We start from the raw sequence: 22603 nt of genomic DNA on the forward strand, positions 1-22603 counted from the left end.
ACCGCTCCAGAAGGTATCTCATGCCGGATGCAATCCTCTACCTAAACATGTCCTAAGAGGGAGTACTGTTGCCACATATGGGAAGGAGCTGCTTGGAGCACCTATCCTGCCTTGACAGGGCTCAAAACCAGCTTCAAAATCTAATAGGCAATGTCCTTTTCTTCTCCTTACACTTTCTTAAACAAGAAATGTTACAAGCCTATTTCTACCTTATTGTTATTTTCATGGTAAGTGCTTGACTGAGCTTCAATCTATGCCCTCCCTCCTAAAAAACATTGACAACACTCATTTAACTACAACTAAAGCCAACAATTTTCCCTACTCTCTATTTGTGCCTAAAACTAAATTCAAATTCCATGAATAAAGATTTTTTTTCTAGAACTGCCTGTCTAGGGAACTTTATCCCAAAGGGCTGCTTTCCAGCTGACTACAACATGATCCGTTTCAAGTCCAATGTAAACAAGTTCTTGTTGAGTCATCCTCTTAAATAATCAAATTCTACCCAATTTCCACTATTCCCATCACTGCAGTGTTGTCTCACCAACTTCCTGATACTCATTATCCTCGAGTAGTCTCCAGGCCTTAATGAGGGTAACTTTCTTGTAAAAATAAGTTTTATGTTTTGAATTCTTCATATCTTCAATTATTAATTCACGTTGCAAATGTGTATAGAGTCTACAAAACATTCACAGCAAACACTCATTTAGCTGCAACAATTATCAGAAATTTCCTTTACTATCGATCTGTGCTTAAAATTAAATGAAAATTCCATGAGCATAACTTTTTTTTATCATAACTGCTCATCTGTTGAACATGATATCACAGAGCTGCTTCCCAGCTAAATATAAAATGGTTGTTTTGAAGTCCAACATAAACAAGTTATTGTTGTTGAGCCATCTTAAATAATCAATTTATACCCAATTTTCACCATCATCAATCATCACGGTATTGTCGCACCCGATACTCATTAACTCTTATCCTTGAGTGGCCTCCAAGCCTTAATAAGCGATATAGTAAAGAAAGAAAATGCTTTGCAGATTAATTTGTTTTGTAGATGTATATATCTTGTAAACATCAGATTCTGTTAAAGTCATAGATGAAACACTGACATGTCAGGTCAGAATGGATCTGGGAATAATAACTAAGGGTTGACTGTCTCAAATTGAGGCCTCACCATTCGATCAGACTTTGAATATTTGCCAGACATACTATCGATTAAGCAGATTATAAAAAAGAAAAAGCTTAATTTGTAGAAGGGAGTTCAGTTCCCTATGTAAGTTTACAATAAAACCTGATTTTTCAACCTGTATTTCTGCAGAAAAGCTCCCGTTCACAAATGCCCTTTCAGAATTTCAAGTAGGAAATATCAGTTTGTTATGTTAATGCTTTTGAAATGTTTTTCTAATAATAATTATGGGGATTGCTGCTAACTGAATATAGTGAATCTAAATTGGGTAGCGAAGGAATCCTTGGAAAATATCAATTTCCAGTGTGGAAGTGTGCGGGTTGGCCATTTATGTTATTCTTTTCCTATTGTAATAAACAATAGAGAGTAACCTTTCTTATCTTATGATTAGCAGGGCTACCTAGTGAGGCCCGAGGCAAAAGTAATCTATTTCTATTAAAACTATTTCTCTCTCTTCCCAGTGCCCTTTTTTTTGTCCACCCAGCCTATTCCTCTAGTTGGACACACACATAAATGCAACTTTCCTTTATATAATAGATTTCTTGCATGAGTCAGTATTTCTTTCCAAATTAGTACATAATAACACTGCCCCCCCATGACGAAACGGCTCAGTTGACCCCTAGAGAATGATCTTAATATTTTAGTGTAAGGCTAATCAAGAATATATCAACTTTGTGGATATTTGTTTTGTATATTTTTTTTTAACTTTTAGTCGGACATACAAACACACATACACACAAAGAACTCTTGAATTAAATACAAAACTATAAATCTCGCTTTACTTGTATCAGTTATTCTAAGCAGAATAAACTTTTCTCAAATCAACTTACGAGAGCCCGTTCTATATCACATTTACATAGCAAATTGGATGCTTCTACTAAAAAAAGTTTTTAAACACATATTTTTATAATCTGAAAATTTGAGGTGGAAGTGATATTATTCCAAAGAAAAACGGTATAATAAAAAGGTAGCGGCAGGGAGTGTGACAGGGAGTGCGGCAAAATTAACACTGTAAGCATCAAAATATATTGATATCAGTTTCTCAACAATTATCTTTAATCTTAAAAGCTGTGCAATATTTGTTGCGATTCACATCCAAAATGTACCGTTTTCTTTACAGTCAGATTGGTGCTGACATCTGCAGAAGAATGTTTGAGAACAATTAGCCTCTTCATTTTTTTTTCCATTTTATTTTGGGAAAAATGAGGAAAAAAAAGAGAAAAGACGCAGAAAGAGAACTTTAGATTTTCTTATTTTTACTCTGACTCTTGTGTTACTAAATCAATAAGTGCCGCCAGAAAGCGAACACACAAGACGAAGACGGAAGATTGTCCTAGACGGAATTGATATCAAGGATCAGCAGAATATCAGTAATATCTCTATCAACTAATTACCAAGTTGGCACCTGCATCGGAAATGGTCGTCTCTGAACTTTCTGCAATCGGAATGTTCTCTTCTGCTAAAACTGTCACTTCTTTTACGTGATCGACAAGCGGAACTGTCATCGAAACTTTATTAACATCTTCATCTGTCGGATTTGCAGCTGCTAATTCCGTGCTGACCATTTCAATAATTTGAGGTGTCGTGGTTACTGTTGTCGTGGTTACTGTGGTCTGAGTAGGTTCTGTACCCGTTATATTCGTTTCCTCCTCTTCTTCTAACATTTCCTCCTCCTCTTCTTCCTCCTCCTCTTCAAGATCTTCCGTCTGTGCTGCCACCGCTATTTCTTCCCTGTCTGTCAACGTTTCAGTGTCTAACGACAAAGTTCCATCATTGTGTTGCTCTGAAATCAAAAGACAGAAAGAAATTTAATAAAAATGAAAAAAAAAATTGCAAAATTCACATGTCTCGAGATTTATGGACAAGGGTGGGGCAGTATTAGCTCGCTCCAATAAAAATTATATTTTAAATTATATTTCTTATATTTCAAATGAAAAATGACTTCACTGTGTCCAGACAATAGATAAGTACAGCTAATATATATATATATATATATATATATATATATATAAATATATTAGCTGTACTTATATATATATATATGAGAAGATGGCCACACACTTTTGGAAGACACTAATTTTATATATATATATATATATATATATATATATATATATTTCTTTAAAAATATGTTTGTTTCTTGGTTTTCTTTTCAATTATATTTCACCTTTTATTTATATCAATCCTTAATTTATGAGGCTCAATATAATTACAGAGCGTATAATAAATGGCAAAAGTCTATATTCCAAATTTCATGATGTTGACCATCTTACAATTTATTTCTTGAAGTATGTTTAACGGAGTTGAGTTGCTATTTCTTTTGAGGGGTTAAGAGCAGAATAGATTCATTGATTGATATAATAATTAAATGAATGGTTTTGTGCTACGAAACAGTTGCTGTCAAGAATTGTGCATATCAACATCCTTCAAGGAATAAATTGTAAAATGGTCAACATCATGAAATTCGGAATATAGACTTTTGTCATTTATTTGCATATAACTTCACTTACACTCATTTTATGCTTGTCCAAGAAATGTTCAATTTAGTTACTATACAAGCGTATAATTGTTTTCACTTGTATGGATAGTTTTATTTATAGTTCTCTGTACATGTGTTTTTATTTATATTCCAGTATGAGAAACTCATCAGCGCTAAGAATACACATAAAAACCAAACAACAAAAAAAATATCACATCAAACTAAAGATATTCTATTTCTCAGACAGTTCACGCATTTATAATTTGAAAAAATGTTTTGGTTTTTTTGGAGGTGGGTATAAGTCTTTTACAGCCTCACATCATATGCTACATAATGAGCGCCTGTTCACAGTGAAGCAGTATGATATTAAAAAGTATTTATAGCTTTAGTATTGCACTATTGAGCTTTTTAAATGAACTTTATGTTATTAATATTTATATTTGAATACAAACTTAAAATTTTTTGTATTGTTTGGACAATTATTCTCATCTTAGGTGTTATTGGTACACCGTTTCGATCAATGAAACCTTCAATCTTCATCAGGTGTAAACTCCATGCTTTTTTCAACTAATGGAAACAGGGGTTAACTCATTATTGCAAAAAATTGGACTATTGGTTTAAGGGTGTGTCCGTAAATTATAAAATAAAGCTCAATTTTTAGGGGTCACTAGGATACTTTTTAAGACTTTATGATTCAATTTTTAACTGAATCCTTCTGCTAATTGTAAATATTAGTGAAAAAAATTTTTTTATGAAACTGTGTTTTCATTTTTTCTAGAAAACACAGTGCAAGGGAGGCGACTCTAAGAAAAAATTTCTTGTAATACAGTTCCTTAGTTGAAAAAACCTGGAGTTTACACCTGATGAAGGTTGGAAGTTTCATTGACCGAAACGTTGCGCCAATAATACTCAGGGTGAAAATAATTGTCTGAATAATCAAAACAATACAAACATTCATATCTCATCTCAAAAATTCAGAAACTGGATTGAAAAATTTTATTTCAATATATATATATATATATATATATAAATAAAATGAACTCATTTCCCCCCCCCCGTCTGATTTTGGCATTAATAGGATAAAAAATCAAGATATTTCATGCAAATATAATATGCACAAACGGCAGAACAATATCTGAGGTGTGTTATAGGCTTATTATTTCTCAAATTCCTCAATAATCTTAGATTTCTATACTTTTTCTGCTGAGAAGTCACGGCCAAAATCGGTTAAGATCAATGGAAGTGGTAAAATATTTTCTCTCTAATAAATTCCTCCTCCCCCTGCCACCACTTTACACCGTTTGGGGATCGTTCACAAGGAACAGTTGAGAAGAGAACACCGGTTTGGCTTCGTAGTTCTTTCATGTGAAGTTATTTAAAATCACTAAACTAAGCTGCAGTGCTCTGTGGCGTAGTGGTTAGCGTGCTGGACAATTCACATTATATTTTCACGTTCGCGCCGACCTACTGTAGTCGTTTTTTTTTTTTTTTTTTTTTCCCTAAACAACTGGAATGGACTTTTCTTGGTGGCCGAACTGTTAACGTTGCAGATGTTTTTTTTTTGTTTTTTTCACACTTTATTTTCCTACTTTTACTCATGACTCCGGGTTTGATCCTTCCTACTTACCTACCATAACATTTTTTAAAACTCCCTCCCCCCCCCGTCCCGGAAACAAACACTCGGGCAACGCCGGGTACCCCCGCTAGTATATATATATATATATATATATATCCTTCAAATTCAATATATATAAATAGGTTCTTGTTGAACTGTCCCTTTAAATATTTCCTTAAACTATCACCTTACATACATTAACCCTTATCTTCGATTGGCCTTCGGGCCATAAGTTGTGACTCTTTTAAAAAAATTTGTTAAATACATATATATATATATTTGGTAAAACTGGTAATTAGTAAAAACCTGAAGAGAGTGCTCAATACTATTGCAGAGCAAATATGTGTTTTATTTTTTTATTACCGTTTCATCTGTTTGGTTACATATGTTTCAGATGTTAGACCATGTTTACAATCCAACATCCGGAACATATGTAACCAAACAGATAAAACAGTAATAAAAAAATAAAACACACACACATATATATATATGTTTTATTTTTTATTACCGTTTTATCTGTTTGGTTACATATGTTCCGGATGTTGGATCGTAAACATGGTCCAACATCCAAAACATATGTATCCAAACAGATGAAACAGTAATAAAAAAATAAAACACATATTTGCCCTGCAATAGTATTGAGCACTCTCTTCAGGTTTTTACTAATTACCAGTTTTACCAAATATATATATATTAGTATGAATATATCCATATAACTGTCTTCAGCCCGATAATTTCCTACTATAATATATATAATGGACGCCTCTGTCCCATTTACTTGATATATTATATAATTATAAATACATGATATTAATAGATATATTTTCAATACTACTACTAAGCTTTACTCATATATTCAGCACTATTGAAGTAAATATTGAAAATATATACACAGTGTATTATATTGCTATATAATGTGCATATCTATGAAATAATTTTTTATAAAATAAAGAATGCTAATAAATATGTTTCTTGTTAATAATTTTCAATAAATTAATATTTTTATTTTTCAAACTTAAAGGACAAAAACTGTTTTCCGATTTTGTTAAATACTTCAATAAATCAAATTTTATTTCCTTCAAATTTTCTTTTTACAAATATTTGTAATTACTTTTTCTTTTAAAATCTGAATTTCTTTTCTTTTTTTTATTAGACAAATATATATACATTTTTGAGAAAATTTTAGCCACTATAAATGTTAAATATTTTTTGTTCTTATTTACAATTAAAAAAGAAAAACACTGGATGTACAGCCATGGAATGAAGATGTCATATTCCAAAAATTAAGTAAATTGATCAAATAGTTTTATTTTTAAGTTAGAAAATCCAATTTTATGAGTAAGCAAAAGGGGACTTTCTCAGGTTGCCACCTTGAAAAAAAAAAAAAGAAAAAAAGCAGATAACTCCACAAAAATTCAAACTTGCAGGATTAAGCTTGTAATGTTACGAATTTCACATTAATTGCTCTAAATCGTTTATAAATGATTTTCTTTATAAAAATAAAACTACTTGATCAATTTGTGATTTGTTGAATATGGCATCTTTGTTCCATGAGGAGTACGTACATCATAAAGACTTTTCTGCAATTTAGTCTTTTAAAATAACTTTCATTCTAAATAAGCATAAAAACAACAAAAAAAAAACAATAAAGTTAATTAAAACCAAAACAAATAAAATTTAAACAAATAAATTTCAAACAAATGAAAATAAAGTTTAAACAAATAAATATATTAAATACAAACAAATAAAACTTAAGTTGTAGAGAGAAAAATGATATGAGAATGATACAATCGATGAGTCTTATAGACAAGTTTAGATCTGATGACCTCAGAGGCAGATGAAATCTAGACAATATAGGTAGATGTGAGCAGAACAGAAGACTTTGATGGTGTGTCTATGATGAAAGAATGGATGAGAGTTCTTGGGTCAATAAATGTATAACACTTGAGATAGCAGGGTCAGTTTACAGGGGATATCCAAGGAAAACATGGCAGAATGTGATAAGGATGAACCTGCCAAAAATAGGGATAAATAAATACCTGGCCAGAGATAGTTTATAAGCCAATTTCTTACAGCCATCTAACAAATTTCAGTATGGTAAAATCAAATACAATGATGATGATGATGATGATGAAGAAGAAGTTACAAGTGCAGAAAGAAATTTAAAAATAAATAAAACTTATAAAAAAATTTGCAATGGTAATGTAGCTGAATCTTAAATTTTCTTCACTTAATTTATGCCGCGTAAGATTATAATTTTTTTTACCACCAAAATAATATAAAAGCGAAAATGTTTGTGTGTGCGTTTTTTTTTTGTATGTCCAGCAAAGGCTTTTTTCGGGGATGAGGGGGGGGTTACCTTATCTTAGGACTTCTTATATACTCCCTAGATAACAATATTTATGATTTGCGAACAGACGTTGCGTCTATTTCTTATTTGAGCGATTTTTATTTTATAAAATTCCCGCTATTCTCTCTTCTCACCTGTTTGGTCAGCTTTTTAGTAGAAATAAAGTGAAACTAATTGAAACAAAGTCAGTTCCTTGGCTTTCCCGCCAGGGGCGTCCAGAAAGCAATGAGATTTGATCAATGTGGGGAAAACTCATCATATCAGACGATTGCTATTTATTTGGACACTCCCTTTTTATGGGGAGCTGGTTTTTCCCAACATCTTGGGGAAACAAGCTTAACTAGCTTGCAGCCAAAGTTAAGTGCTTGATTTCCATGCACCTGCGTGAACTCATTCACTTAACTTTTTACTTGTTTGATTTCAATGATTATCACTTCCTCTGCCCTCTTAGCGTCGTGATAAGATATCACGTTTTCTTTCACTTTCATTTCTGCCTTCGCCTCAAGGCTACCTGCCTCCTAATACTTTCTTTTTTTTTTCTTCCTACACACACACCGACAAACACTTAGGCAATGCCGGGCACCCCCGCTAGTCTATAATATAAAAGACAAAATGGGCGCATGCACTCGTGTATGTCCAAGAAAGGCTTTTTTTTTTTTTTCGCGGGGCTTCTCAACAAGGTTATTATTTTGGAGAAATTTCCTTATACTCCCTAGATTATAATATCTCCGATTTGAAAACGGACGTCGTCTCTATCTTTATTTTGATCGAGTTTTAAAAAAATCCCTGGTTTGTCATTCTTGTATAAATAAAGCGAAACTAATCGAAGCAAAGGCACATTCGTCTTGTGGGCCGGGACATCTTGAAGGCAATCAGCTTTGATCAATGTGGGGCAAACCCTTCATATCAGACAATGGCTATTCATTTGGACACCGCCAGAGTTCCCCCTATTTGGGGGAGCTGGTTTTCTCCAATATCGTTGGGAAATAAATATGGCAGAAAGCAGAAAGCTTGACTGGCAGGCATTCATTTGTGCGCTTGCGTTACCTCATTCATTTCTTTATCATCACAAAATTTGAACATTTTACACTTCCGCTCACATGTTTGTATGTCTGCCTAAAACTTTCAACAGAGGCAATGGATTTTCACGAGATCGGTATCATTTTAAAGCTCGACCCTTCGGACAACAAATAAAAAAATTGGTCACAAACATTAATTCCTTTACCCTGAACTGGGCACCTTTCTACAGAGAGGGGTCGCTTTTTTCACCAATATTTTCGAAAGCCATCGCCTCTTTTCGATTGTCTAGTCTTAATTTAAACCTACGTCACTTCCGGTTTGGCAATGGGTGCAACAGCAAAGACGTCACATTTTTTTTTTTTTTTTTCACATTCTTTTCCTCCTTCACGGTACAGGTTCGAGGCTGCCTGTCTACTACCACTATTTTTTTTGTGCTCAACACACACGTCCAAACACCCAGGCAATGCTGGGCACTCAAGCTAGTCTATAATATAAATCTCACCTGTCTGTTTAAATGTATGTATGTATGTCTGCCTAAAATTTTTGATAGAAGCAACAGATTTTCACGAGATGGATATTGTCTTGAAGCTCGCCCCTTCGGACGACAAATATCAAGAAATTGGCTAAAAACATTAATTCCTTCACTCTCAACTGGGCACTTTTCTACAGGAAGGGGTCGCTTTTTTTGCCAATATTTTTGAAATTCATCCCCTTTTTTCAATTGACTAGCCTTAATTTAAACCTTTGCCACTTCCGGTTTGACAGTGGGCACAACAGAAAAGACGTCACTTTTTTTTTTTACATTCTTTTCCTCCTTCGCGATATGGGTTAGAGCCTGCCTGTCTACTACCACTTTTTAAAAAAAATTTTTTTTTTTTTTGTTCAATACACACCTCCAAAAACCCGGGCTAGTCTTATCAAAAACGTCAAACATAAAAAAAAAAATCTTCAATGGAAAATGTTGTTGAATGTTTGAAGTTTTCTGTTGTTTGATTAACATATTATTTGTAAGATTATCATTTTCTTTGCAATCAAAACTATTTCATAAAAAAATTAGAATGTCAAAGTCTTATTCTATTTTTCAATGCCATGACCTCCTCTACATGCTACCATGATTAAGGGTCAGATTTATAAAGAGGGCATCCAAAGTGGAGAGTTGGACAGTAAGAGATTTGTTCACTTTACATTTAAATTTCTGCATAAATTTTAGTCGATAGCAGGGGGAGAATTCCAAACATAAGCAGTCTAGTGGAAGAAGGTATTGAAAGTAGAAAGTCTTCAGACCTCTACAGAGAAGATGTGGGATTTGTTTACTAGTCAGGTTTGTCAGGTTATTTATGCCGAAAAATTGGCTAAAAACATTAATTTCTTCACCCTCGTAACAGCAAAGATGTAATTTTTTTCCCCCGTTCTTTTCCTCCTTTACGGTACAGGTTCGAGCCTGCCTTCCTACTACCACTTTTTTTTTTTTACTCAATACACACCTCCAAACACCCGGGCAATGCCGGGCACCCATGCTAGTATAATAATAAATATGAAATCTGCATTAATCAAAGTATCATATTTAAAACTGGGCAATGCTAGGCGGCTTGCTAATTTCAAAATATGCAAACAAAAAATTTTACTTTAATGACATACACATATTTTTATCAATATAATTGCAATTTTTGTAAATCTGACTATAAAAAAATGATATTTTAAAAATCGCTTTAAATTTAATTTTAAAATAAACTTTGTGCTTATGCAGAATAAATCTTCAAATATTTACAAATCTTGATGTTCAACCTGAAGCTCAAAAACAAAACCTTTTTTTTTTTGGGGGGGGGACAATTAACATATTTTTCTTGACTGCTCAGGTGATGAAAATGTCTTTAGTTGTTTTGTATTTTTTTTTGAGGGGGGGGGGAAGAAGGGAGCAAATAGAAAGGGAAGCTGATAAATTGCTTCTTAATTTTTTACTCTTTTAGTCTGTTTATTTTTTATTTATTTTTGGCATCTGAACTTCAGGTAAGGATCAATGGTACGGGTTCGAGTACTTTGGAGGGACAGGACTGCTTTTGTTTATTGATATCAACCAATTCATCATTGTCAATTTATCATCTGCATATCTCAGACAAGTCCAAAATTTGTCATTAAAGCCAGGAGTCTCCATTAAATTTTTAGGGGTCTATTCTGAATAAGTACTATAAGATTTTGTAGGTTTTATAAAATTTGTTAAAACAAATCAGAAATTATGTGTAAAACAAAAAAGGCTAATGTACACAAATCCCCACACCTTACAGAAGCTAAATTTTTCAGATTTTCTGGTTATAGTCAGCTAATGTACTTCCTTATTTCGAGCATGGCCGTTACCAGAAGCAAATCAGTTCTTTCATTTTTTTTCTCTCACACCTATATCTCCCCTGTGCATGTACTATTTTTTTGTGTTTTTTCGATCGTTCTTTTTTTATTTAATAATCATCGAAATGTTTTTTTTCAGTCTTATTTTAATCAAGAATTATTGAAATTAGTTATAATTTTTAAAAGAATTATTGAAATTAGTTTTTTTTTTTTTAAAGAATTATTGAAAATTCTTTAAAATCTTTTTAAACTATTTGGAGAATATTATGTATTGGATACATTTTTTTTATGAGGTTTGAAATTTTGTTATTTTGATTTTAATAATTTTATTTCAAAAACATACATTTATTATATAAATTCAAATAAGAATCTTTTATTTTTAAAATTAAAAAAAAAACAACGTATTTTTATAATTTCAAAAAACATATTTCTTAATAGAATTTCAAATAAAATAAAAACTTATTTTTTTTAATTTTGTTATTAAAAATGCAAATAAAAACTAATTGTGTTATTTGTGTCCGTATAATTTTTGTTAACTTTTATTGTATGTTTTTCAATAATGTCCTTTCTTCTATTTTATTTCAATAAATCGCTTTACAATAGAAATACTGAAGAGCAATAAAAGTAAAAGAACCGATTGTCACCACTTCCGGTAGCAGCCATGCTGGAAGTTAGGAAGTATGTTAGCTGACTATAACCAATCTAAATTTTTTAGATTTTCTTTATTAAAGACTAGCCCGGGTGCTTGTAGGTGTGTGTTGAGCAAAAAAAAAAGTTGTAGCAGGCAGGCAGGCTCGAACCCGTGATGTGAAGGCGGAAAAGAAAGTGGAGGTGTGTGTAAGGGTGTTGGTTGAGCAAAGAAAATTGCAAGCGCAAAAAAAAAAAAAAAGAAAAGGAAAATTGCAAGTGCAAAAAAAAAAAATGTGGTAGTAGGCCTGTACCGAGGAGGAAAAGAAAGTGAGGGGAGGGGAAGTGGCATGTTAGCTGTTGCGCCCATCGCCGAACCGGACATGATGTAAACTTAAATTAAAGCGAGACAATCGAAAAGAGGCGATGACTTTCGAAAATATTGGGGAAAAAGCGACTCCTGTCTGTAGAAAAGTGCCCACTTGAGGGTGAAGGAACTACTGTTTTTGGCCAATTTTTTTATATTTGTCGTCCGAAGGGTCGAACTTCAAAATGATACCAACCTAATGAAAATCCGTCGCCTCTGTCGAAAGTTTTTGCAAGACATACATACATTTAAACAGACCAGTGAAATTTATATTAAAGATTACACAATAAATAGTAAGATAACATAAATAACATTTTGTTTTCATACTTACAACGGCAGATTATGTTTCGACTAAATAAATAAACAAGCATCAAATTAAATTAGGAATTAACTTCAAAACACAATCCAATTTAAAATTTATGCCACATTTCAACTTAAGTTTTGTTTAAATTTTGAATTAATAAAGAGATAAAAATGTACCTGTAGGAAAGAGGAATAAATAAAGACCTGGCCAGAGATAGTTATGTTAGAATTTTGGAATGTTTTTTAACATTAAAAAGAAAACGTAGATATTTGTTATTAGTGCTGCTAGACATAAGTGTAGATAATGTAAACTATATTTAATTTAGTTTTATATAATAGAGAAGGTGAGGAGGGGATGAAAACACTTATAGAAATTCAGATACCTCTGATTTCAATGGCACTTTAACAATAGCTTTTTCAATTAATATTCAAAACAATTTCTCTTACTTCGAGTATTTCAAAGGTTTTTGAAGAATCAAAATTTGGACATGGCCTTCCATTTTAACATTAAGAATATTTAAAATTTACATGGTCATTAGACGCCAAACAAAATTTCTTGAATTAATCTTCAAATTGTACACATTTTTCTAGAATCAAAACCATGTAATGGATTAGTTCAAAACTGAAGTAAAGATTCTATGTATGAGTTTGGGTGTGTGTTGTCTCGGTCGGGGGTGGAGGGTGTTAATGAAAACCTAAGAATAAGCGACATAAAAAAAAAAAAAAAAAAACAGAAAAACGAACGTTACGTGAAAAATGGCTTAAATAACCCTGCTTCAATATTAAAATTTAAAAATTTGAAAAGAAAAAAAAAGAAAAGAGACATCTCACACCACGATTCGAACCCAAAACCTTCAGATAATGACCCAACGCTCTAACCAACTGAGCTAACACAACGCACATGAAATTGTGTCAGTTCTTCAAATATTTAAACTAAATCAGGTTATGACGTCGTCTGACACATGTGTAGAACCGATTTTGTCATGAGAGGACGGTTTTTGCTGACCAATCCCCCCCCCCGTAGAAAAGTGTTGATTTCAGAGTGAAAAAATAAACGTTTTTGGCCAATTTTTCAATATTTGTCGGGCGAAGGATGGAGCTTCAATATGATACCAAGTTTGTTAATTTTTGTTCAGTCTGTCGAACGTTTTTAGCAGACACACAAACATACACACATACATACATTTTCACTTTTATATATATACTAGCAAGGGGTACCCGGAGTTGCCCGGGTGTTTGTAGGTGTGTGTGGTGTTAAATAAAAAAGAAACCGGGAGGGGGGGTAGGATCGAAGCCGAAGCCCTGAGGCGAAGTTTGAAAATAAAATCAGCCAGCCAGAATGAAGCATTGTTATAAGCGAATAAGTGAAAGATCTTTGAAAGTCGTCGAGCGTTACGACGACGACGATGACGATGTAAGCATTGTTATAAGTGAAGTAAGAAAAGAAAACAATTAAGCGGGGGGGGGGGGGGGGGAATCAAAATATCGAGAAAAAAACACAAAAAACTAACGTAAGGCAAACGAACGATGAAAACAGAAAAATGAACACGTGAAAAATGGCTTAAATAAGCCTGTTTCGATATTAAAATTTTTAAAAATCGGTGGGTACCCGGGTGTTTTGGGGTGTCGCTAAGAATAAGCGAAGTAAAAAAAAAACAGGAAAACGACCGTTACGTGAAAAATGGCTTAAATAATACAGGGTTCAATATTTAAATTTTAACAAAATCGAAAAAAAAAAAAAAAACATCTCACACCACGATTCGAACCCAAAACGTTTAGATAATGAACCAAGGCCTTAACTACCTGAGCTAAAGCGACGTATATGAAATTTGTTCGGTTTTTCAACTATTTAAAGTAAATCAGATCACGACGTCATGACGTCATCTGACGCATGCGTTGTTGACCCCCCCCCCCCGTCAAAAATTGTCGATTTCGGGGTGAAAAAGTTAACGTTTTTCTCTCTCTCTCTCTCCCCCTCTGTTTGCGTCTCTCTCTCTCTCTCTCTCTGTTTGCGTCTCTCTCTCTCTCTCACACTTCGTCTTCCTTACTCTAAAGAGTGTTACTAAAAAAGAAAATGGCGTCTGGGTTTGTTTTTTTGTAAAAACTTCGATCGTTAATATTTTTTGTAAGCATATTTTTTTTTTTTACTTCACATTTTTGGCTTGTTATTTTTTGTTTAACTATCGTATCTAACTATTTTTAACGTGTTAATAACTTTGGTAACGTTGTCATAGCGTAGAAGTTCATAGTTTAGCTTGTGTGAGGGTTAAATTTTTTTTTAACGATAACAACAATGTTTTTAAATTCAAACTGCCATTACAGCTTGCTGACGTCAAGATCACGTGACATGACTCAGCGTGTTTTAAATACAAGTTGACCCAAAATAAACGGCCCCGTGTATACTTTATGTAGAAGATTGGCGCCCGTATTTTTTGGTGCAGTTATAAATCGATTTAAAAATATGTAATGTTTAACATAAAATGTCACTTTTTTGCCCCCCCCCCCTGCAGAAAATCGATCAGTTGACGCACTTCTGATGGTCCTTTTGGGCCAATTTTTCGATATTTGTCGTCCGGAGGGTGGGGCTTTCATATGAGACCAAGTTTGTGAATTTTTGTTCCGTCGGTCAAAAGGTTTTAGCAGACACACAAACATACATACATTTTCGCTTTTATACATACATATATATATATATATATATATATATATATATATACACGTTTTATTTTTTATTACCGTATCTTTCTGTTAAGTTACATTATTGTTTTGGCTACATGGCCATTTTTTTTGGCCGTCTGTACCGTCCTCAGACTTTTACAGAAATATTCTATTTTGGGATGAAAGAGTGGAAGAGTGAATAAGGTCAGGAGAGGGGTTGCGAGGAGAGCGGAAGAAGAAGGGAACAAGGAGGGAAGGTGGGGGGGGGCGTTTGGTACGTCGATAATATTTTAGTTTTGGGGTTTAAGGAACTTGTGGGGGAGGGTCTGGGAAGTTCATTTCTGGTGTGGCTGAGGGCATAGGGATACATGAGGGGAAGGGGAATATGTGGGGGGTGGGAGGAGGGGGGGTTACTTTAAAGTTCGAGTCTTAGTGTTAAAGTTTTAAGCGTCTCATTGGTGAGGTGATTTTTTGGTAAGTATGTCTTGGGCTGTTGGGTGTTCACTTATGTTTGGAGGCGGGGAGGGGGGGGTATGATTCGGTTTATTTATTTTTAGTTTTTATTTTGTTGTTAATTGTTAGGAGAGGGTCAGCTAGCGGTTGCAGCCACGGGTACACACATCTCTACTATATATATATACACACATATACATACACATTCATATATATATATATATATATATATATATATATATTACTAGCAAAAGTACCCGTCGTTGACTGGGTTCAAAAACAGCCTACTGAAAATGGACTCTGATTTATGAAAGTATGATAGGTTATGAAAAGGAAGGGTTGTAAAGAGATAGCTTCAAATTTGGGGGTATCAAAACCAAAGCAAAATATGATGAAAGTAAAAATAAAATAGATAAACCCCATAATTTATTATACCATACATCTTCACACTGAAACACTTATCACAATATTCTGTGAATCTATATTAAAAAACCTTGTTAAACTTTGTGACATATTTACATTCTATAGAGGTCAGGCGCGAATGAACACCCCATAATTTTATTATACCATATTTCTTCAAATTGAAACATAATTATCAAAGTATACTTACTCAGATAGATATGAAAAGTCTTTATTAAAGTTTGTGCCTATTTCCATTCTATGGAGGGCAGGCGCGAACGCAGACCCCACAATTTTAATATACCATCCCTATTTAAGTTAAAACATACTTATCAAAGTATAATTATGTACATCTATATCAAAAACACTTGTAAACGTTTTTTTTTTAATTTTTTAATTTTTTATTTTCATACTTTGTTGACCAGGCGCGAACGCAGACCCCACAATTTTAATGAACCACTGTTCTGCCAGATCAAACATACCCATTCCTGTGTCTTGATACATCTTCTATCATTATATGTAATCAGTTTTTTAAAATAGTCAACCATATAGGAGCCTATTCGTGACCAGACACACAGCTTTATATTATAGATATATAGCATTATATCTATACATTTAGTAGTATATTTTTATCTTTAAAATAAAAATGGTGCAAAACTATTCTGTTTGGTGAATTAATTCTTATTATTAATTAGCTGTACCAAGCTGGCGTTGCTCGGGATCCATTACACTAAATTTTGTTTTTGTAAATATTTCTGTTTTATTCTTTTGTAAGACTTAGTATCTAGGCACAAAAAAAAAAAAACAGCTAAGGGGAATAACTCTTACTAAAAGAATACAAATTATTCTTCTTAATTGATTTTTTTTTTTAAATGTTTAAGTTTCCAATTAGCAAACTGCCGAACTAGTTCATTGAATGACTAAAATTTAATTTTATATATATATATATATATATGTTTTTTTAGAGATGGCAAACTTTAAATTAACAACTCCATTTTCTTTAATTGCAGATCTGGCAACTATCGGTTATTTTGATATAGTTTCAGCAGGGCACGCTATATAGCGCATAAGAGAAACATTTGATGAATGAATAATTTCACAAAATGGATCTCTCAACTAACTGGGCACCTCATTTATGTGAGTTAACCCCATTAGATTATTTTTTTTGAGAGTATGTTACGTCCCATGTCTAAGCTGATAAACCAGACACAATAAATTATTTGGAAGACAACATTCGATATGGTATTGACAAAATGTAGCCTAATTTAATGTGTAGAGTTTGTGAAAATTGGACCTCTGCCATATTGCACAAGCCATACGGATGCCTGAAATTGTATTCAAATTATCAATGCTAAAAATTAATCTTTGGAATAAACCACATATTTGTATGATAAAAATATTTTAATACGATTTATTTTAATTTAAAGTTTGCTGCACACACATACACACACACACTCACACCAATTTCAATATAGAGGAGTAATGAATATAAGCAGATTGAAAGCAAAATAATTTAAAACACACATCTGAAAAGGAGAATTTTTCCCAAAATATGTCATATAGACCCTACATTAAGCCACATCGAGAGCTAATAATTTATAAAACAAAAAATCATATTAACAATAAGAAAACAAAAACTAAAGAAACTCTATTCACTTTCACATGTCTTATTTTGCTTTCAATAGGCTTATATCCGTAACATCTCTGCAAATTATCTATCTATAATTTTATATATGAGAGTAGCAAATACTCATCCTGGGATTATATAATTGCTCTTTTATGTTGAATTTTACGTCGGTCAAAGTTCTCAGAAATCAAGAGGCCCCTACCTGGGGCTAACACTTGATCTCTATATGAGATACATATATATATATAAAGCTCCCTTTACCTCTCAAACACGAGTTAGTAAAAAGTTGAGAACATAATTTTCCTCTCATCAATTGACCATTTAAATATGTTATAGTATATCTTTCTTGGGGTCTCCTGGTTTTACTGGATTCCAGGACAAGAATTCCTCTGGTCTGGTGGAGTATCCAGCCTCTAGTGTTACTTGAGGTAACATCACTTGGAGAAGATGCACCATTCCTTGTGGTTTATGTATACTAAGGAGATCTTATTTGGGCCGTAAATATGAAATGTGATTTTAAATATTTAGTCAGGGTTTACTTGTAGGGAAAAGTATCCTCATACCAGGTTGACCTGACAAACTCTTGTATAGAGAGACCTAAGCCACTCGAGGACAGTGTCTAGTAGGCATTCGAATTGTGTGTGTGTGGGTAGATGTTTTTTTGTTCTCTCATTAAAAATTGACAGGAGATGATAAATTAAATCAAGAGATGTCCAAAAAAGGCATAAATAAATGGTTAATCTTTACTGGCAGTAACATGGTACAACAATAACAAATGAAAATTGGCTAGTCAGAAGCAAAGTTTGATTTGTTAACTTTACTGCTATTCAAGTCCAAATTTTTTTAATCAAGCCACATAATTTTATTCATGAAATAACTTAATATATTAGACTAACAGAATGCCCATCCTGAGATGAATAGTATGTAATACATGTATTTTTTTAAATTCTATTCCAAATTGAAACATTTTATCGAATAAAATACAAAATTCCCAAAAGGGCATAAAATCAATGATTAAAACTTAAATCAATGATTTGATTGCGAATTGTAACAGATACAGATATGATGACCAACCTGTGAGGCTGACTTGTTCTACCGTAATGTTCATTTGGTTTCCATCTATCGGAATGTGCTGATCACCGATGGTGAGGTGTTGGCCATCAATTTGTAATGACGAAGGAATCTGAATCCGAGCCTCACTTGTGCCTGATGAAGTTGCTATTGTTAGTGCTTGTTCGATCATTGTCACATCACACTTCTGCTTTTGATGTTCCTGTTTAAACAGATAAAAAGGGGGGAAAAGTTTTAGAAATACAAGACAAAACAGTTACAGCCAAATTTATTGGTATATTTTATGAATATATAAAAAAACATTACCTATTCTGTCCATTTAAAACTCGGAAAGTATCAAAAACATATTTACTAAACTTAGATGATCTGATGTAGTATACCTCAAGTAGGTTATGGTAAAAGTATTACTTTAATATATATTGTTATTTTATTCAAGAAACTCTCGAAATCAAAGGAAATAACTAGTTTTCATATTATTTTTTCATATTTAAATTTGTAATTCTAGAAATAAATTTTTAAAAAATAGAAATGTTAATATAGGGGATCAGGGCTGGGAGAAGGATAACAAATAGGTCTTTATTCATTTCCAAGTAATATCAAGTAGTCCTGTTAATCAATTATAATCCCAAGGTTGACCATATTGCTAGTCTACAGGGTTTCATAAAAAAGGAGGGAATAATTTTAGAACATATGTTATGAAAATCAAAACTGATATTTTCTCAAACAAATGACTATAAACATGTCTATAATAGTCATATTACCTTAACATTCAATATAAAATCATTCTTTTTGCTTTTATCAGAAAAGTTGTTCAAGAAATGTGAGAACTAAGGAATAAAATCTGACAAGAGGTTAACAAATGTTATGAGCTTATTAAAAATAAATCCAAGATCCACTTTCCATCAGTGTGAATGATCATTGGTTTCCATGGAGATCATCTGCTCTTTAGCAGCTTTCTTTTAACATTGCTGAGTTTCCAACTACGCATTTAATCAGAGAAGCCAAGGTGTGTCCGATGGTGACAGTTTAATCACTGACTATGGTACAAGTAGTATTAGTTTACATGGTACTAGTTAGGTACGAGCAAAATTAATGCCGATGCTCAAAATGTATAAACATTTTGACCTCTCCCTTTACTTAAAAATTCACCAAAAATCAGGAAATTAACCAATTTTAATGAAATTTTCAGTATTTATAAAATAATGATCACAGAATATAATGAACCCATTAGTTTTATTTAAATCTTAGTGAATATGTATTACTTTGTTTAAACAAAAAATACCTTTATTAAAGTTATGGTTTTCAGTAATAAAAAAAATTTAAGGGAATTTATTTTTGCTTTTTTTTATAAAAATAAAGCATCGTAAATTATAACAATTTTTAAAAAATTACTTAATTTTTACAGGAACATTATGAAAAAAGTCTGTAAAGTCTGTATTAATGAATTCGATATAACTTGAAGAAAAATTAATTTCTGGAACTACCAATATTACCATTGAATTAAGCATTGTTTATTTAATATTTTCACACAAAAAAGTATTATAGCAAAAATATTTCTACTTTTTTTTAAATTACAAATTTTGCATAGCTTTTATATGCAAGATTTTAATAATTCCCTTGCTCGCATAAATGTGAAACTTTCGGCGTAACATAATTTTTATATAATCTTGAGCAATAATTAAAAAAAAATTATATTTAAAAACAGGAGCATAAAAAATAATTAAATTAAAAAATGATACAAAATGTTCAGGATAGGAATGTATGGATGCACGTCTAAGAAAAAAAAAAAGAAGAAAACTGATACCACTACCTCCTTTTAATATCATGACTCCATTTTGAAACAGCGTTTCGATTGGCTGTAATTTTGGGCTTTCATATTCGTAGTGTTTACAAAACCCTCGTTTGTTGAGTTTGGGTGAACACCAGAATTACTCGCTTTTTGGGGACTAATTAAGCTATTTTTTGTACAAACAAGGTGGGTTTTTTTTTTAAATTTAATTCAATATCTTAGGACTTTACTAATATTTATCTTTGAAATAGACCCAGAAAACTAATATTTATCTTTTAAAGGATTTTTACAATGAATTTATTTAACTTCAAAATTTAGCTGAACTGGTTAGATCGCCGTAAAAATATTTTTCATAACTTTTTTTTTCACGTGTACAAATATTTGTTTCCTTTAGGAAATTAACTTTAGTCTCTAATCGTTCAAATGCAATCAAAAAGTAGTCGGAAACCTCCAAAAAACTATGATAAATCGGCTTTCAAAACTAGGTTCCCCTAGCTTTAATCATCCATTTTTGCCCGTACCTAGAACTAGTAGCAGGAAAAAAAGCAGATCTGACTTGCTACATGGGTAACAGCTTATACACCATATTTATTTGCCAAATCTTTGCACTCTGAGAAGAACTATTAGCTTTACAAGAAAGCACAGTAGTCATAAACATTTACATTTCTTATTTCTTGTGGTGAACAACCCCTGCAAAGTGGTTTGGTCAAATGATGACCAATCAGCATCTAGGGAATTATTAATTTCAACCATAGTTTTAAAGAACTACTTCCTTACCCTATGGGAATTATACAGCAGCCAGAGAGAGCTTCCAACCACTAACATAGAAAGACGTCCTCTCTCTTGTCCTGATCAATTTGATGCCGAGCAAGGCTATTTTCCACTGGAAGGTATATGGCTCAACAAAATACTTTTGACATCTGACCTTACTTTTTTACCTCCTCCACTGTGATATTGCTTTTAGCAACCGATACCTACACTTAAATAAATATTTAGTTATTATTTGTAGAAAGAGTTTGTTTTCCTTTCATTTGGCAATTCTTTAGGGGTTCGTTTTACAGACCATGCAAAGACCAAGTATTTATAATTCCATAGTCTATCAAACCTGGACAATGGCAAAACAAATTGAAATAGAAATGAGAAAGCACGAAATATGGAGTTCACATTTTCTCAAAATGATTTCAAGGATATTCATTAAACTAATCCACTGCCATATCTTCTATGTATGGGGAGTTGTGAGACATTAGTAAATAGACACATTTCATTTACACGTAGAATCTATGTACGGAACTTGAAAAGAAATACAAGAACAACAATCAGATGACAAATTGTGTTAAAGATCCGCATGAATTGACCATAAATAAAGAATAAAGAATTGCTTACAATTAATGAAGTTTCATTTCGGAAGGCTTGTCCACATTTATCACATACTAAAGTTTTGACGTCGGAATGTTTGCGTTCGATGTGCTTTCGAATGTCTGTGAATGTGTAGCCAAAGAAATCACAAACACCACATTTATAGTCCCTTTGACCTTTGTGCCTGCAAAATAGGAGGGGGAGAAGAAAGATCAAACACAAGAAAATAAAATCATACACAAAAATAACTTATCTTCAAACATGTTTTGGAATTTTTTATTTATATTTTTTGGATTCTTTGAACTCCTTTTCTCATCTTGATTGTTATTCTCACAATATTTCGGTTGATGTAATCCCTTTCATCTTTAGGTGTATCTTGTCAAACTCAGGAATCTGCACAGAATTTCTAACCAAAACCTTTATTTAATCCATGTAATGAATAACGGAACAAGAGCATACTAGCCTCATGGATTAAATAAAGATGTTATGTAATCGTGTATAAAGCAATTATTCAGTATCGGGTTTATATATATCTATTTGTTAGCTGAGAGAATGACAATAGTTGAGTGAGTTGTGGAAAACAGTAGGTTAGCGAGTTTTGCAAGTGCAAAGAAAGGTCAAAAGTCACCTTATGACATACATCAAACCCTATGACCGATCGAAACTTGCACCGAAAGCCACGCAAACAAGACCGGGGCTGACGTAACAGGACTTCCGGTTTGACTAGAGAAAGTAATTTAACTTGAGTTGGTTTCTACACATGACAGAGGCAAAATGTGAGATCAAGGTCTCCTTAAAAGAGGGCGATGGTTTGTTCTCAGTCCAAGATCGCCCGTTCACTCCAGTCTGCTAAGAAACACCTGTGGAGTGAATAAATATATATATAAAAAACCAACCATTGTCTTGAGTCTATCTCGCATCCCTCTTTAGTTAGCAGAATCGGCTCCCTCAAGATGATCGATG

At 32.7% G+C, this 22603-nt stretch overlaps 1 protein-coding gene across 2 annotated transcripts in view; it reads right to left on the bottom strand.

Moving 5' to 3' along the window:
* Positions 1-2431: 2431 nt before the first annotated feature.
* The window catches only part of LOC145247408 (uncharacterized), a 94466-nt gene continuing 74294 nt past the window's right edge, over positions 2432-22603 (bottom strand). Inside the window, exons 14-16 of one of the 2 annotated variants that reach the window (XM_080109113.1) lie at positions 21668-21824; positions 18499-18697; positions 2432-2969 (exon numbers count right to left, since the gene is read on the bottom strand). In XM_080109113.1, the coding sequence (XP_079965239.1) occupies positions 2569-2969; positions 18499-18697; positions 21668-21824 (757 nt within the window). In that variant the 3' untranslated portion in view covers positions 2432-2568. Of the gene's footprint in view, positions 2970-12318; positions 12336-18498; positions 18698-21667; positions 21825-22603 lie in introns of those variants that run through there. The other variant, XM_080109114.1, reaches the window with a different exon arrangement.

The sequence above is a fragment of the Euprymna scolopes genome, chromosome 25, assembly GCF_053919585.1.
Source record: "Euprymna scolopes isolate OS-2025 chromosome 25, ASM5391958v1, whole genome shotgun sequence".
NCBI classification, from domain to species: domain Eukaryota; kingdom Metazoa; phylum Mollusca; class Cephalopoda; order Sepiida; family Sepiolidae; genus Euprymna; species Euprymna scolopes.